We start from the raw sequence: 16,981 nt of genomic DNA on the forward strand, positions 1-16,981 counted from the left end.
TTCTGGCAAAACTCCAATAGCCAGACTGCATTGGAAAATTTGTACTCAAGGCCTTCACAATTTCCTTCCTTGCTTCATTTGTCACACACACACACACACACACAAAAGAGTGAAAATTCAAAGCAGCTCTGTAATGTGCTGTGGATCAACTTCTTCATTTTGCTTTTGTCAATCAGAGATTCTGCTTTGTCAAGGTTAAATGCTTATATGCAGTCAGTGTTTATGCATGTGAACAGAAATTTGAGATGTTGTTGCCTTGGCTAGAAAACAGGACTTCTCTCTTCCCGTCTTGTACCCAATGAACTGTATGAATGATGATCTAACACAAGGGGTGAAATTAATACTCAATGCATTCACAAAACAGTGAAAGTATTTGCATTTCACATAAGTGTGGCTGTCAAAAACAAGAGATAATACAGTGCACATAATTACATCCATTAAAATGTTTACATTTTTTAAAAATAAACTATCTATTACAAAAGGGGCAAATTTCAAACTGTCCATCACCTGATCTCTACCTTGTTGCTTCCTCACTAACAAAATGGATCCAGCAAGTATAATATTTATAAGCAATTCTAAATTGTCCAATTATTGCAAATATAAAAGCACATTTTTCTAAATAAATTACTTATTTGAAACTACAACACACATTAAACATAATTGAATTCAATGCAATTAACTGATTGTAATAAAGAATCAAACATTTATTTCATGTAGAAGACAGCAAACAAGAAATCCATGTGCAACCTGCGCCACATTGGTTATACATACTGGTGCTGACCATGGTCAACGAGCCATGAAATCAAATGGACAAGTTCTTCCAGTTCATAGATAGTAAACTTTTATCACACCTCTAGGTACTCTAAAAAGTAGATACTTAGGCCAAGTCTTCAGACTCCTGATACACTACCAGGAGAGCCTCACCTTCATCAGATCTAACTGAGTGCTTTGCCCATGTCATTCGAGAGTTCGATACCTTTATAACTAACAGCAGACTGAACAACAGCTGTGGATTGCACATGAAACGGACAAGTGGTATACAGTTTGAGGAGTAAGAAGGGAGGCAGAAACCATTTTTTTTTATTTTATCAGTTCCAATGCCAGATACTTGCAGACATTTCTGCAGGCAGGATTCTGACCTCTGAACCATTCACAACATTAGTCTCTGCCAAGTGCTGATTGTTGGTACAGCATCAGATTCTCAGGAGGATGTGACAGAACTGTACCACACAATGGGTTAATTTACTCTTGCCACCCACCCCCAAACCCTCCACTTACCAGATGAGTATATTTGCTACCACTCTAACCCTACTTAGAATAAAATTCTTCCTTTATAGGTATCTGTCTTCTGTCCAAGAGGACTAGTAGTATGCAGAACAGCTCTCTGCTCTCCGATCATTTCCTCTGTACGCCCTGACAAGTCATTGTCACCTTTTGTGATTAAGCATGGTCCTCACTTCCCTCCGCACATCTCTTTATCAGGGAACCTCAGTTTTAATAACAGTGCCGTCAATAGGTTCATTCCGCAGGTCCACTGCCGAACCGTTCCTCCAAGACTGCTCCGCAGCCGCAGCAACCTGAATCGTCCACAGGAAGTTCTCTTTTGTGATAAAGGGCTGCTCCTTCCCTGAGGGAGAAAGAACAGAAAATTACTCAAAACTGACAAAGTGCTGCCTCTAAAAATGTTGGAATATCCAGGGGGATGTGTAGGGCATTATGGAAACTCAAGGTTTTATTTCTTCTTTCTCTCCTAATGGTATTTAATTTAATAGGTAAATAGGCACAATCCCAAAGATGAAAACAGCACCTGTTCTTAATGTGGGAATTTAAATAGTGAGCATCAAGGAACATATGACTGATGTAGTGGGATTAATTATGTCACCCAGGACAATTATTCCAACCAAGGGCAACGGATTCAGCATTCCCTAGACTATAGGATGCTTGTGCTCAATGCAGCAACTGGAGATTTTGATAATGCATTTAAAGGAGATTCGTGATCGGCCTGAAAATCTGGAATGGGGGCACAAAACTCAGCTCTAACGCTTCCCTGCCCTTCAAAAAAAACTTTCATTCTCTAACATTACATCTTTGTAAGACTCAACAATTACGAGGATAGAGGAGCAAAGTTTATGAATCAAGGGTGGGGAGGGTGGGATGGGGTGATGAGAATAGCAAGAATTTTTTTTAAAAAATCAGGTATATTACACAACATTTCTCGCATCACAAGGAAACTTTAAGAGCTTCAAAATCAATTGCATGCTATATTGTACTCACTGTTCACAAAAATAAAGAACATTTTAGTCTTAGAAGTTCCCTCAGTGAGATGACTGATGAGTTAATCTACTTAATGACTGTTACCCACGCAGAATTCTTTAGCTTCTTTGAAAAAGAATTAGAATATCTTCGTTCATTTAAATCATAGTCTTAAACCTCAAACATACCTCTAAAAAAGTAAGCAAATCCTCTGAATACCTGCCTTGATCATATGCGTAAGTCCTACTGCGTAGCTTGATATGACAAACAAAACCAAACTGACATTTAACACCAGTTTCCACAAATGGCGATTGAGTCAGCACCAACCCTATTACAGCCACACTCCAGCACGAATGTTCTAAAACACCAAAATGGAAACTTTGATCTGAATTATCTGCAATATCTCCCCCTTTTTACTCACCTTTTAGCGTCTTGAGGAAGTGTTTCAGCAGCTCTCTGTAAGCATCCCTATATCGCTCATTATGCAGTTGGGAGCACACTGGCCTGGGTGTGCCCTGTTCAGTTATTCCCAGTGCATTTTGATTGTCCATCTTTAGTGTTCCTTCTGACCCATGAACCTTAAAGGATTCAGGAACAAAAAGTGTGAAAGTACACAATACTTGAACATGCTCCATCCTACTAGTACTTTCCTCAACAAAGAGAAATTCACTACTAGACAGTACAGTGGATTCAGTACAGTGGGCCATCAGTTAACTGGGGCAGTCGCTTACTTGGGACAACTCTTAAAAGAACAAACAATAATCAAAAAAAATAGCCAGGATCCCCTTCATTTATTTGGGACATTATGCCGCTTAACTGGGGCAGGAGACTATTAACAAACAGTTTCTAAATAGTGTTAGTCGAGTGTAATTGTGTAGCCATTAAATAAAATGCTGTGCTTAGAGCGAACAGTTTTTAAATAATGTCAGTTGCGTGTGTTTCTGTTCAAAAAATTGTGATTTTTGGCACTGATAGTTGGCAGGGAGACAATTCAGAACAGCTTTCCTCACTGTGGTTTCAAGTGTTCAAGCTTGGGGATGCCAAAAACAGCCAGGAGTCAAAATGAAACAATTCCACTGTTTCAACAAGTTAGAAACTACAAAGAACTTGAAGGTATCGACAATCATCTTGAATGTATACTTTATACTTTATTGTCGCCAAACAATTGATACTAGAGCGTACAATCATCACAGCAATATTTGATTCTGTGCTTCACGCTCCCTGGAGTACAAATCGATAGTAAATATTAAAAATTTAAGTTACAAATCATAAATAGAAAATAGAAAAGGCAGTGCAAAAAAACCGAGAGGCAGGTCCGGATATTTGGAGGGTACGGACCAGATCCGGGTCAGGATCTGTTCAGCAGTCTTATCACAGTTGGAAAGCAGCTGTTCCCAGATTTGGCCGTGCGAGTCTTCAAGCTCCTGAGCCTTCTCCCGGAGGGAAGAGGGACGAAAAGTGTGTTGGCTGGGTGGGTCATGTCCTTGGTTATCCTGGCAGCACTGCTCCGACAGCGTGCGGTGTAAAGTGAGTCCAAGGACGAAAGATTGGTTTGTGTGATATGCAGGGCTGTGTTCATGATCTTCTGCAGCTTCTTCTGGTCTTGGACAGGACAACTTCCATACCAGGTTGTGATGCACCCTAGAAGAATGCTTTCTACGGTGTATTTATAAAAATTAGTGAGGGTTTTAGGGGACAGGCCAAATTTCTTTAGCTTTCACAGGAAGTAAAGGCGCTGGTGGGCCTTCTTGGCAGTGGACTCTGCTTGGTTGGACCAAGTCAGGTCATTTGTGATATTGACTCCGAGGAACTTAAAGCTTTTGACCTGTTCCACTTGCGCACCACCGACGTAAATGGGGTCGTGTGGTCCGCTACTCCTTCTGAGGTCAACAACCAATTCCATCGTCTTGCTAACGTTGAGGGATAGGCTATTGGCTTTGCACCATGCCACCAGGTTCTTAATTTCCTCTCTGTACTCAAACTCATCATTACCTGAGATACGGCCTACAATTGTGGTGTCATCAGCAAACTTATATATTGAGTTCGATGGAAACTTGGCTACACAATCATGGGTGTACAATGAGTACAGCAGGGGGCTGAGTACACAGCCTTGTGGGGCACCAGTGCTCAGAGTGATTGTAGAGGAGAGCTTGTCCCCTATTTTTACAGCCTGGGTCCTGTCTATGAGGAAGTTGAAGATCCAGCTGCAGATCTGAGTGCTAAGGCCCAGGTTCTGGAGCTTAGGAATCTGTCTATTTGGTATTAAAGACAGAGCTGTAGTCAATGAAAAGGAGCCTTACGTATGCGTCTTTATTCTCCAGGTATTCTAAGGAGGAATGTAGGGCCAGAGAGATGGCATCTGTTGTTGACCTGTTGCTCCGGTAGGCGAATTGCAAAGCATTGAGGTTGACTGGTAGGCTGTGGTTGATGTGTGCCATAACCAATCGCTCGAAGCACTTCAGAGCAATTGATGTCACAGCCACAGGTTGATAGTCATTCAGGCATGCCACCTTGCTCTTCTTCAGCACCGGGATTATCATTGCCTTCTTAAAACATGAGGGGATCTTAGACTGAAGCAAGGAGCAGTTGAAGATGTGAGCAAACACTACAGCTAGCTCGCTTGCACAGGCCCGGAGGACCCATCCCGGGACGCCATCTGGGCCCGTCACCTTCCTTGGATTTATCTTCAGGAAGGCCCTTCTAACGTCCTCCTCGGTGACAATAAATCTCGATGTCACCAGGTCCGGTTCATCCAGAGGGAGTGGGACGCTCCTCTTCTGTTCGAATCTTGGGTAGAATACATTAAGTTCGTCAGGAAGAGAAGCACCACAGTTATTGATATTCCCAGCCTTTTCTTTGCACCCAGTGATCTCATTTAGACCCTGCCATAGTCTACCAGCATCCCTGTGGTTAGCCTGGGCTTCCAATTTGGCTCGATATTGCCTCTTAGCGCCCTTAATGGCTTTCCGGAGTTCACGCCTGGATTCCGTGTAGCAACTGGTATCCCCGGACCTAAAAGCTGCAGCTCTAGCCTTCAAAAGGGTCTTGACCTCATAATTCATCCAAGGTTTCTGGTTAGGGAATACCCGGATTGTCCTGCCAGACACACAGTCCTCTGTGCATTTCCAGATAAAGTCCGTGACAGCTGAGGCATACTCATTGAGGTTAGCTGCCAAGTCCTTGAATACTAACCAGTCCACCGATTCAAAGCAGTCACGGAGGACCTCATCCATTTCCTCCGTCCAACACGACACCACTTTTGACACCGTGACCTCCCACTTCAGTTTCTGTTTGTAAGCCGAGATGAGGACTACAGCCTGATGGTCGGATTTTCCGAAGTGAGGTCGTGGGACAGAACGGTAGGCATCCTTGACTGCTGTGTAGCAGTGGTCAAGTATATTCGGGCCTCTAGTGGGGCAGGAGACATGTTGGTATAACTTTGGCAGCACCTTTCTGAGGTTGGCCTGGTTAAAGTCCCTGGCTGTAATGAGCAAAGCCTCCGGATTCCTGGTCTCAAATTCACTGATGTTGGCATACAGTATGTTCAGAGCACACTCCACGTCCGCCGGGGGGGGGGGTGAGGGAATGTAGACTGCTGTCAGTATGACCGAGGTGAATTCCCATTGCAGATAGTAGGGACGACACTTCACCAACAGGTGTTCTAGGTCTTACAATATTTAGCAAAAAAATAGTATATAGTAAAAAAAATGTTACAATGCAAGTGAAGATTTGGAGGATGAAGACAGTCCATTGTCTACACTAGGTGCCTGCACTGATTTTGTTCATTAACACCCAATCAAAAGAACACGGCAGCGTGAACTGGATGAATTCCTCTGTTAATAATGACAAAGAACTAATACCCGGTCTTATGGTACTGTAATAGTATTGATAGCATTCCAATTTGTTTTGTTTTTCATTTAAATACATAATTTGTTACTCAGTTAACAGTAGCTTTTTTTAATACCTTTTTAACTATTTACATGAAACTTTGGCTAATTGGGACTGTCGCTTAACTAGGCCAAAAATGTACTGGCCCCGATGTGTCCCAAATAACCAGAATCCACTGTATTTCAAAAAAAAATTGCAGTAGATCAGCCATTCTAAACACCCTGAAACTTTGGAAGGAGATTGCTCGTGATTTCCCATAAACTGTCAACAGCCCACCTCTAATGCCAGTATCAGAATGTCACCTTAGACCAACAACAGAATTGATTAAGCCAAAAGTACATTGGGGAGATGGGCATTATGGAAAATACTTACCCCAGTAGGAGCCAGAGGCTTCAGAGTGGGATTATGAAAACAGATAAAAGTTGATAGAAAAGGAGATGGTTTTAAAAAAGGGGAATGCAGAGTTGTGCTCTAGACACTTACCTCTAGTCTCTGGTCACTGTTCCGTGTACAGTGCTGACTAACATCAAGCGTGACTATTGCTCCACTGGCAAATTTCATACTAACAGAGACAGCATCAGCATCCTTAAGGGCTGCAATTTCTGTCAATAGAGAATAGGTGAGGGTCACAATTTACAAACCATATTAAAGTCAACTTTCCTCCTTCTTCAAATAAAATAGTTGCTTTGATTTATTTCCTGGTAAGAACTCAGAGTTGTTGGATGATTTAGTTTCAATGTTTTCCTTGACCAGGTGTGGCAGATTCAGTGCACATGACAAGACATGCACTGAGGAGCTTTAAGAAAATGCTGCAAACGTCGCAACTTCATGCAACAAGGGATTTGAGGGATCATGCACTAAATCCACAGTCTGAGTTCAGAACCAACGCAATGTGCAGTAATTCCATTTTAACCACTACCAGCAGCATTCTCATTGTTCTTCCTGAAAACACTTTCTCACTGCAGTCAACATCCAAGGGCTGTTGGACAAGATGTCAACTTCAACCCATGGCATTTTTTCCATACCCTTATTAACATAGAACATAGAATAGTACAGCACAGTACAGGCCCTTCAGCCCACAATGTTGTGCCGACCCTCAAACCCTGCCTCCCATATAAGCCCCCACCTTAAATTCCTCCATATACCTGAGTAGTAGTCACTTAAACTTCACTAGTGTATCCGCCTCCACCACTGACTCAGGCAGTGCATTCCACACACCAACCACTCTCTGAGTAAAAAACCTTCCTCTAATATCCCCCTTGAACTTCCCACCCCTTACCTTAAAGCCATGTCCTCTTGTATTGAGCAGTGGTGCCCTGGGGAAGAGGCGCTGGCTATCCACACTATCTATTCCTCTTATTATCTTATACACCTCTATCATGTCTCCCCTCATCCTCCTTCTCTCCAAAGAGTAAAGCCCTAGCTCCCGTAATCTCTGATCATAATGCATACTCTCTAAACCAGGCAGCATCCTGGTAAATCTCCTCTGTACCCTTTCCAATGCTTCCACATCCTTCCTATAGTGAGGCGACCAGAACTGGACACAGTACTCCAAGTGTGGCCTAACCAGAGTTTTATAGAGCTGCATCATTACATCGCGACACTTAAACTCTATCCCTCGACTTAAGAAAGCTAACACCCCATAAGCTTTCTTAACTACCCTATCCAACTGTGAGGCAACTTTCAGGGATCTGTAGACATGTACCCCCAGATCCCTCTGCTCCTCCACACTACCAAGTCTGCCATTTACTTTGTACTCTGCCTTGGAGTTTGCCCTTCCAAAGTGTACCACCTCACACTTCTGCGGGTTGAACTCCATCTGCCACTTCTCAGCCCACTTCTGCATCCTATCAATGTCTCTCTGCAATCTTTGACAATCCTCTACACTATCTACAACACCACCAACCTTTGTGTCGTCTGCAAACTTGCCAACCCACCCTTCTACCCCCACATCCAGATCGTTAATAAAAATCACGAAAAGTAGAGGTCCCAGAACCGATCCTTGTGGGACACCACTAGTCACAATCCTCCAATCTGAATGTACCCCCTCCACCACGACCCTCTGCCTTCTGCAGGCAAGCCAATTCTGAATCCACCTGGCCAAAATTCCCTGGATCCCATGCCTTCTGACTTTCTGAATAAGCCTACCATGTGGAACCTTGTCAAATGCCTTACTAAAATCCATACAGATCACATGCACTGCACTACCCTCATCTATATGCCTGGTCACCTCCTCAAAGAACTCTATCAGGCTTGTTAGACACGATTTGCCCTTCACACAGCCATGCTGACTGTCCCTGATTAGACCATGATTCTCTAAATGCCCAGAGATCCTATCTCTAAGAATCTTTTCCAACAGCTTTCCCACCACAGACGTAAGACTCACTGGTCTATAATTACCCGGACTATCCCTACGACCTTTTTTGAACAAGGGGACAACATTTGCCTCCCTCCAATCCTCCGGTACCATTCCCGTGGACAACGAGGACATAAAGATCCTAGCCAGAGGCTCAGCAATCTCTTCCCTCGCCTCGTGGAGCAGCCTGGGGAATATTCCATCAGGCGCCGGGGACTTATTCCAGCCAATAAGCACCAGCTGGATATAGTCTCGTGATGAACTCATAATATTTTTATTTAGAGATACAGCACAGTAACAGACCCTTATGGCCCAATTAACCTACTAACCCATATGTCTGGGATGTGCGAGGAAACAAGTACACCCACAGTAAACCCACACGGTCGTGGGAAGAATGTACAAACTCTTTCCAGTGGCCGGAATGCCACTGTCCTTCAATAATAGTAACAGCTCGATCAAGTGTTTAATTTATCAGTGATTCAGTGCAGAAATAGGAACACAAAATCGATAATCCTAACTAATCAAGAACTGACCAACCTCCACTTTAAATATACCCAATGACTCAGCCTCCACAGGCATGTGTAGCAATGAATTCCCCAAATTCACCAACCTCTGGGTAAACAAACTTTTCATCTCTGTTCTAAAGGGACGCCCTTCCATTCTGAGGCTGTGCCCTCTGATCCTAAACTCCTCCACTAGAGGAAACACCCCCTGTATGTCCACTCTGTCTAGGCCTTTCAATACTGAACAAGGCTTCTATGAGATCCCCCTCATTCTTCTAAACCCAAGTGAGTACAGGCTGGAGTTACGCCTTCATTCAGATGAGATCACAACTGCTCTCACAAATAGATTTAAAAGATCCCGAAGTACTATTTCAATCAATAACACAGGTCATTCTCCACAATGATATGTCTAATATTTATTCTTCCATCAATTTAATTACATAATCTGATCAAAATGGAGAAGATGGTGGCGCGCCTGCGCATGCGCAGCCCTCCAGTGAAAAATGATATCGTATCTGCTAAATAGGGGCCGTGGACAATTCTGATTTGATGGAGAATGGACATGAAAGCACAGAGGAACATCTGGAGAAATTTCTGAAACGCTTGTTTCGCTGCTGTCGTTACTGCGTGGTCGGGAATCTTTCGGAGGGTAGGCCTCAAAATCCCCGGCCTTGCCTGCTTTTGGCAACCGAGAAGGAGGTCGAGTCGTTCGGACAGAGATGGCACTCAGTACTCCGTGTCGGAGAGCTGATCAGAGCTCGAAGTTTTCCGATGACTCAGAGTTGGATTGTGGTCGGCATGGCAGGGAGAGTTTTCCTTCCTTCTCCCGTCTGCGTGAGATGTGGGACATTTGAGAGACTTTGAACTTTACCGTGCTCATGGACTTCTTCATCAAGTTATGGTATTGTTGCATTGTTGTAACTATATGTTATAATTATGTGGTTTTGTCGGTTTTTTTAGTCTTGGTCTGTCCTGTGTTTTGTGATATCTCACCGGAGGAAATATTGTATCATTTCTTAATGCATGCATTACTAAATGACAATAAAAGAGGACTACGTGCTTCATAATCTAAACGTTGGTATCTGCTGTGGCTTAAGTGAGAACACCCTTGCATGAATAACTGACTGCAGATTCAAATTCCAAGTTAAAAGGGGGGGGAGGGTATTGTGTAAATCTATGCTGGAACTTTACTGCAATGCTGAGGTGGTGCTGGATGTTGGGAGGCGGCATCTTCAGGACAAGATGCTGAACCAAAGTCTTGTATGTGAATATAATGATCCCACAGCATTATTTCAAAGAGAAGGGAATTATCCTTGGTCACGTGGCCAAGACTTATTCAAAGTTCGAAGTTAATGTAATGTCAAAATACATTTTTGTTACCACATACGTGAGACTCATTTTCTTGCAGGCATTCGCAATAGAAAAAAGAAATACAACAGAATCAATGAAAAATTACGCACAAACAAGACTTACAAACAAACAAAAGACGATAAACTCTAAATACTGCACGAAAAACAATAAATAAATAAATAATATTGAGGACATTCAGTAAAACAGATTGAATCTACTTCAGCAACTTCATAGAAGGTACTAAATAAACACACATTATTTCTATCACTGGTTTAGTGTCAAGATATATTCAGGTTGATTAAATAATCTCTCTATGTTGGGGATCAAATTATTGCCGTATTTCGATCGTAAGATTCTTGTCCAAAATCCAGCCCTCTTGGGAGTGAGTGTGCGCCAGATTTTTGATTTTGACAAATGAAGAACAATGTTTACATAAAACCCTGTGGTGGGGGGGGGGGGAAGAGGACAATTTATTTTGTACTTACCAAGTAAACAGCATATCATGCTTGATGTGGACAGGGATGGCAGAGTTCGTTATTCTGCCTGGGTTGCATTGACCTTGGGAATTCAAGCCATGCCCAGCCAATAATTAATGTGGGGTACCACAGATAACGAGAAATTTGTCCAATTTTAATTTAACTTAATGGAACATTAAATAAAAATATCTTTTTTCTGATGGCCAGATTTTGGACTAGCATACTGTCCTAAATAACACGCAAATGACATTCTTGCAAAAGCATCCAACATTTTTTTGGTTCAGACGTCATAAAAATTGTCAGTTTCTTCCACTTGTTTGTCATGTTCCATGAATATTTATTGCCTATTCCATGTTCTTCAGAGGGCTTTTGAAATCAAGCATGTGTGAGCCAGATGCAGTCGAGACCATGAAGCTTATTTTCATGAAAAGGAATTGGTAAACTGGTGAGTTTTTAATGACAAACTGATGGCTTCATTTTCTCCCCTCAGGCCGATGGTCTTAAAAGGACTTAAATTCAATATGCACATACCTCCTGTAGCTAATAAAGTGGCCACTGAGAGCATTGTCTTCTACTTCTGTAACCCATCCACTTTGAGGTTCAATGTGGTGTGCACTCAAAGATGCTCTTCTGCACACCACTGTTGTAGTGCATGGTTATTTGAGTTACTGTCAGCTTCAACCAGTCTGGTCATTCTCCTCTGACCTGTCTCATTAACAAGGTGTTTTTGCCCACAGAACTGCCACTCACAGAATGCTTTTTGGTTTTTTTCCCCCCTCTGTATTCTCTGTAAACTCTAGAGTTGTGCATGAAAATACCAGAGGGTAGCGGCTTCTGACATACTCAAACCACCCCATCTGGCACCAAGAATAATTCCATGGTCAAAGTCACTTAGATTACAATTACTGCTAACTCTGAACAACTGAAACTCTTGAGCATATCTGCGTGCTTTTCTGCATTGAGTTGCTGCCACATGATTGACAGATTAGATATTTGTGTAAACGAGCAAGTGTATAGGTGAACCTAATAAAGTGACCACTAAATGTAGTTCCACCACCAGGTTGTTCTATTCTACATTCTCAAACTTAAAGTGTAGGATTTTCAAAAATACAAAAGTGATAAGAAATACACCTACAATGTTTACTTTCCTAACCTGAGGGAGAAAGGGAATGCACAAGATGGAGAACAGAGAGGGAAACGTTCAGTAAAAGACAGAAAATGCTATATAAAAAAAACTTAACACGGGGCAGCATCTCCGACTTGCAACATTTTGTTTTCCTTTCCACAGACGCGGCTCAGTTTCTCCAGCATTTACTCTTTTTATTTCAAATTTCCAGCATGTGCAGTTTTTTGAAATTTCATATCCTCCAAACTCTCATGCACACCAGTGGCATATTCAATATTAAATCAGACACTAATTGGGTAGAGTCAGAGGTGTGGTGTTTTCAACTAAGATCTATTAATCATTGTGACCTGCAGAAATGATTTTTGTTACAAACATCAACTCAATTTTCATTTTGATTCTACCTTGACAGAAGGCATGGCCTAAGGAGAATATGGTATCTGGAGCATTTTCCCCAAGAATCCAACAGACAGCATCCAAGTCATGTACCACACCATCGTAGAAAATTCCACCTGTATGAAAGAGAATATTTCAGACCATTTTGCATATATGAAACAGCATAATTAAGAATTACAATGCAATTGAATTCTAGACAGTAAACATTCAACATGAGAGTCACAAACATCACAAAGCACGTTTACTTATGGAACAGGCCCTTGCAGCCCAATGAGAAAATCACCCAGCAATCCACTTATTAACCCTAACCTAATCACAGCACAATTTACAATGACCAATTAACCTACTAACCGGTACTTCCGTGGGCAGAAACCACAGCACCCAGACAAAAGCAACTTGGCCACAGGGAGAACATACAAGCTCCTTAAAGACAGCGCTGGATTTGAATTTCAAACTCCGAATGCCCCACGCTGCCATAGTGTTGCACTAACTGCAACATTACCATAGCGCCCAGTCTGAACCTATGACATGTTTAAGAAGAATCATGCTCAATAAGCCTTTTCTAAATCTATATCAAGAGTAAACTCTTCATCCACTCCTTCAGCCTTGTAGCCTTGAGAGGCCAAGCTGCTAAGGGGGAGGAAATCACCACTGAATTGCTCAGAAGTATTGTCCAAGAGATCACTAGTTAATGGTTTATAATTTGTTTATCCACCCAGCTCCCTCTGAAGGTATAGTAAGTTATTCCACAAAATGCAAAGGCAATAGCTCTCACTTTTCATTACTCACCAATTTTATTTTATTTTATTGCTGAGTATTGTGAATTTAAGAGAAGCTCTTCAGGCTCACTCATTCTGCATTACAGGGATTTTCAAAGCCTGTACACATTATTTCCAAATCTACTGAGGTAATTAGCAATTTATAAACACTATGAAACACTATACTGTTGCAACACTGAACCACGGGCTGTATGTTAGGACACCTGCAAGACTGAGACTGCATGTTTCCTGTCCTATTTTTAGCTGGAAACAAACTTACAAGGATCCTAGAAATCTCAGTGTTTTGTCAGCTTTAATGATGACTCAACCATACTGAGCAGCAAGCTAATAAGGACTTTGATAGAGAGCACAAGATAAAAATCACTAGTGATCACGGTAAATCGTGGGTTACCAATGACAGAGCAAGTCTGGCAGGCACAACCTTGTAGCAAGCTGAGAAACACGAGGGACATGGATGGACATTGCACGTCAGACTAAAGTAGTCGGTAGACAAGGATAATTTTAGCTGCCATAGAATGAGAAGGTCAGGCAGGTACTGTCATGTTATTCACAATCAGCTCAACTTCAACAATTTTCAATTACGTAGGCCCAATGAACTTTCAACCAATCAAGAAAAGTATAAAATGACCATTTTTCAAAGGATAGTTTATTAAGTTGGGCTTGGGAGAAACAAAGGACACAATGATTACAATATCAAAAATTTTTAGCTCCTTCACTGCAGTCAACTTGGACCAAAGCAGTAGGATTTTAACAAATTTTAGGTGATTATCAGTTCTGTCAGCTGAGAGGTCCAGGGACATACTTAGTTACGTTCTAATAATGGTCAATAGGTTATCATGGTAGTGTCGTGGTTAGCACAACATTTTACTGTATGGACTACCTGGGTTCATTTCCCACCACTGCCTGTAAAGAGTTGGTATGTTCTCCCTGTGAATGCAAGGGTTTCCTCCCGGTACTCCAGTTTCCTCCCACAGTCCAAAGACACACCATTTGGTAGATTAATTGGTCACTGTAAATTGTTTCGTGATTAAGCTAGGATTAAATCAGGGGATTGCTGGAGTGTGACTTGAAGGGCTGGAAGGGCCTATTCTGCTTCGTATCTCAATAAAAAATAAAAATAAAAATGAAGATTACCTCACAACCTTGGGTATCTGCAATTATTCATCAAGGTGGAATTGTGTCCACAAATCTCATGAATAACACTCATTTGACATCTGGAATATGCAGCTGAACTGTTATAATTGCCTTTTACATACAATATTCTAATTCATTGGAGTGAAATGATGATGTAACAGAACAGTGCAATAGAAGTTACAAAGGCATGATTTCTGTAATAACGGGCAAAATATTCTACCTGAAATGAAATGAAGACACCTTTACCAAATCTCTGCTTTCGGAAGTACTCTGATGAAGGTTCACCAATTTGTAAATGTTAACCATGTTTTTCCTCGCTTCAGGCACTATCTGATATACTGAGTATTTGGAGATTTCTTTTGTGTCTTATTTCAAATTTCCATCGTGGCAGTAGTTTGATTTTACAAGTTTCTTTTTAAATGTTGACACACTCCCTCTGTTTCCACTACTTTTTCTTTTTATTTCCAACTTTTTGTTTCAGCCTCAACTTGATTCTCCAAACCAACTTAATTTATTTTCAATGCAAATAAAGTTAACCTAATTTTCACATCACAAGATGCTATTTGGTCATACCTGTCTTCTTAATGTAGCTCAGAGGCGGAGAAGGGTAGGTCTTACTGACACTAACAATTCGCTGAACTCTTCCCAGAGCCTTGTTGTGAACCTTTTTGTACAAGAACTGTACAGCAGGATCGAAACGCCTGCACAGAGACAGAAAATGGTCAGAACATTAATCAGCAGCATTTTGTTTTATTGTGAAATGTAATAGATACCTATAGCAAAAGAAATTTACCCTGGCATAAGAGAATCATTGTTCAAGTTTGGATATTGTGAATAATAGATTTCATATTTCCAAAAATCCCAATGTGAACAATGATCTTTTTAATTTTCTCCCAACTCCATCCAAAATATTTGTCAAATGACATAGTGGCTCAGCTAACTGGTCACTTCCAGTTCCTTGTAGATGAAGACACGAGGAAATCTGCAGATGCTGGAAATTCAAGCAACACACACAAAAAGTGCTGGTGAATGCAGCAGACCAGGCAGAATCTATAGGAAGAGATACAATCGACCTTTCCAGCCGGGACCCTTCGTCAGGACTAACTGAAAGAAGTAAGATAGTAAGAGATTTGAAAGTAGGAGGGGGAGGGGGAGATCCCAAATGAAAGAAGACAGGAGGGGAGGGGTGGATCTAACAGCTGGAAAGTTGATTGGCAAAAGGGATACCAGACTGGAGAAGAGAGAGGATCATGGGACAGGAAGCCTGGGGGGAGAGAGAAGTTGGGGAAGGGAGCCTGGAGGGTGGAGAGCAGGCAAGGAGTTATAGTGAGAGGGACAGAAGGAGAAAAAAGAGAGGAAAAAAGGGGAAATAAAAAAATATATTAAATAAATAAGGGATGGGGTGTGAAGGGGAGGAGGGGCGTTAACAGAAGTTAGAGAAGTCAATATTCATGCCATCAGGTTGAAGGCTACCCAGACGGAATATAAGATGTTGTTCCTCCAACCTGAGTGTGGCTTCATTTTGACAGTAGAGGAGGTCGTGGATGGACATATCAGAATGGGAATGGGACGTGGAATTAAAATGTGTGGCCACTGGGAGATCTTGCTTTCTCTGGCGGACAGAATGTAGGTGTTCAGCGAAACGGTCTCCTGAGTCGGCTGGGGTGATATACTGCGTCCGTTGCTCCCGGTGTGGCCTTCTATATATTGGCGAGACCCGACAAGGGCTGGGAGACCGCTTTGCTGAACACCTACGCTCTGTCCGCCAGAGAAAGCAAGATCTCCCAGTGGCCACACATTTTAATCCCACCTCTCATTCCCATTCTGACATGTCTATCCACGGCCTTCTCTACTGTCAAGATGAAGTCACACTCAGGTTGGAGGAACAACACCTTAAATTCCGTCTGGGTAGCCTCCAACCTTGATGGTGTGAATATTGACTTCTCCAACTTCCGTTAATGCCCCTCCTCCCCTTCACACCCCATCCCTTATTTATTTATTTATTTATTCTCTCTTCCCCCCCCCCCTCTCTTTTTTCTCCCTCTGTCCCTCTCACTATAACTCCTTGACTGCTCTCCACCCTCCAGGCTCCCCTCCCTGCTTCTCTCTCTCCCCAGGCTTCCCGTCCCATGACCCTCTCCCTTCTCCAGCCTGGTATCCCTTTTGCCAATCAACTTTCCAGCTCTTAGATCCACCCCTCCTCTCCTGTCTTCTCTGTCCCTCTGACTATACCCCTTGCCCATCCTCTGGGTTTTCCCCCCCCCCCTTTTCCTTCTCCCTGGGCCTCCTGTCCCATGATCCTCTCATATCCCTTTTGCCAATCACCTGTCCAGCTCTCAGCACCATCCCTTCTCCTCCTGTCATTTCGGATCTCCCTCTCCCCCTCTCAAATCTCTTACTAGCTCTTCTTTCAGTTAGTACTGATGAAGGGTCCCGGCCCAAAACGTCGACTGTACCTCTTCCTATAGATGCTGCCTGGCCTGCTGCGTTCCACCAGCATTTTTTGTGTGTGTTCCTTGTAGATGAATCCATTCGGCAAGTGTGAGCAAAGTATTGCAAGGTAACATTCAAATCCACACAAATGTTTTGGATGAACCTTTCCGTTAAATTCAAAGCCAAACAACTCCCAGATGTGGACAGAATCAGCCACTCTTGGCTGATCTCACTTTTCCACTCTCTTCAACCAGCTGAGATGAAATAGCAACAGAGACAGGTGTTCAAAC

General features: G+C 42.4%; 1 protein-coding gene across 2 annotated transcripts in view; it reads right to left on the reverse strand.

Moving 5' to 3' along the window:
* Window positions 1–675: 675 nt before the first annotated feature.
* The window catches only part of LOC140188606 (streptomycin biosynthesis protein StrI-like), a 47,001-nt gene continuing 30,695 nt past the window's right edge, over window positions 676–16,981 (reverse strand). For both annotated transcript variants that reach the window (XM_072245037.1, XM_072245036.1), the window contains 5 exons: window positions 14,832–14,959; window positions 12,354–12,461; window positions 6,625–6,743; window positions 2,675–2,831; window positions 676–1,627 (listed from right to left, as the gene is read on the reverse strand). In XM_072245037.1, coding sequence (XP_072101138.1) covers window positions 1,479–1,627; window positions 2,675–2,831; window positions 6,625–6,743; window positions 12,354–12,461; window positions 14,832–14,959 — 661 coding nt within the window. In that variant the 3' untranslated portion in view covers window positions 676–1,478. The remainder of the gene's footprint in view (window positions 1,628–2,674; window positions 2,832–6,624; window positions 6,744–12,353; window positions 12,462–14,831; window positions 14,960–16,981) is intronic.

The sequence above is a fragment of the Mobula birostris genome, chromosome 27, assembly GCF_030028105.1.
Source record: "Mobula birostris isolate sMobBir1 chromosome 27, sMobBir1.hap1, whole genome shotgun sequence".
Classification (NCBI taxonomy): domain Eukaryota; kingdom Metazoa; phylum Chordata; class Chondrichthyes; order Myliobatiformes; family Myliobatidae; genus Mobula; species Mobula birostris.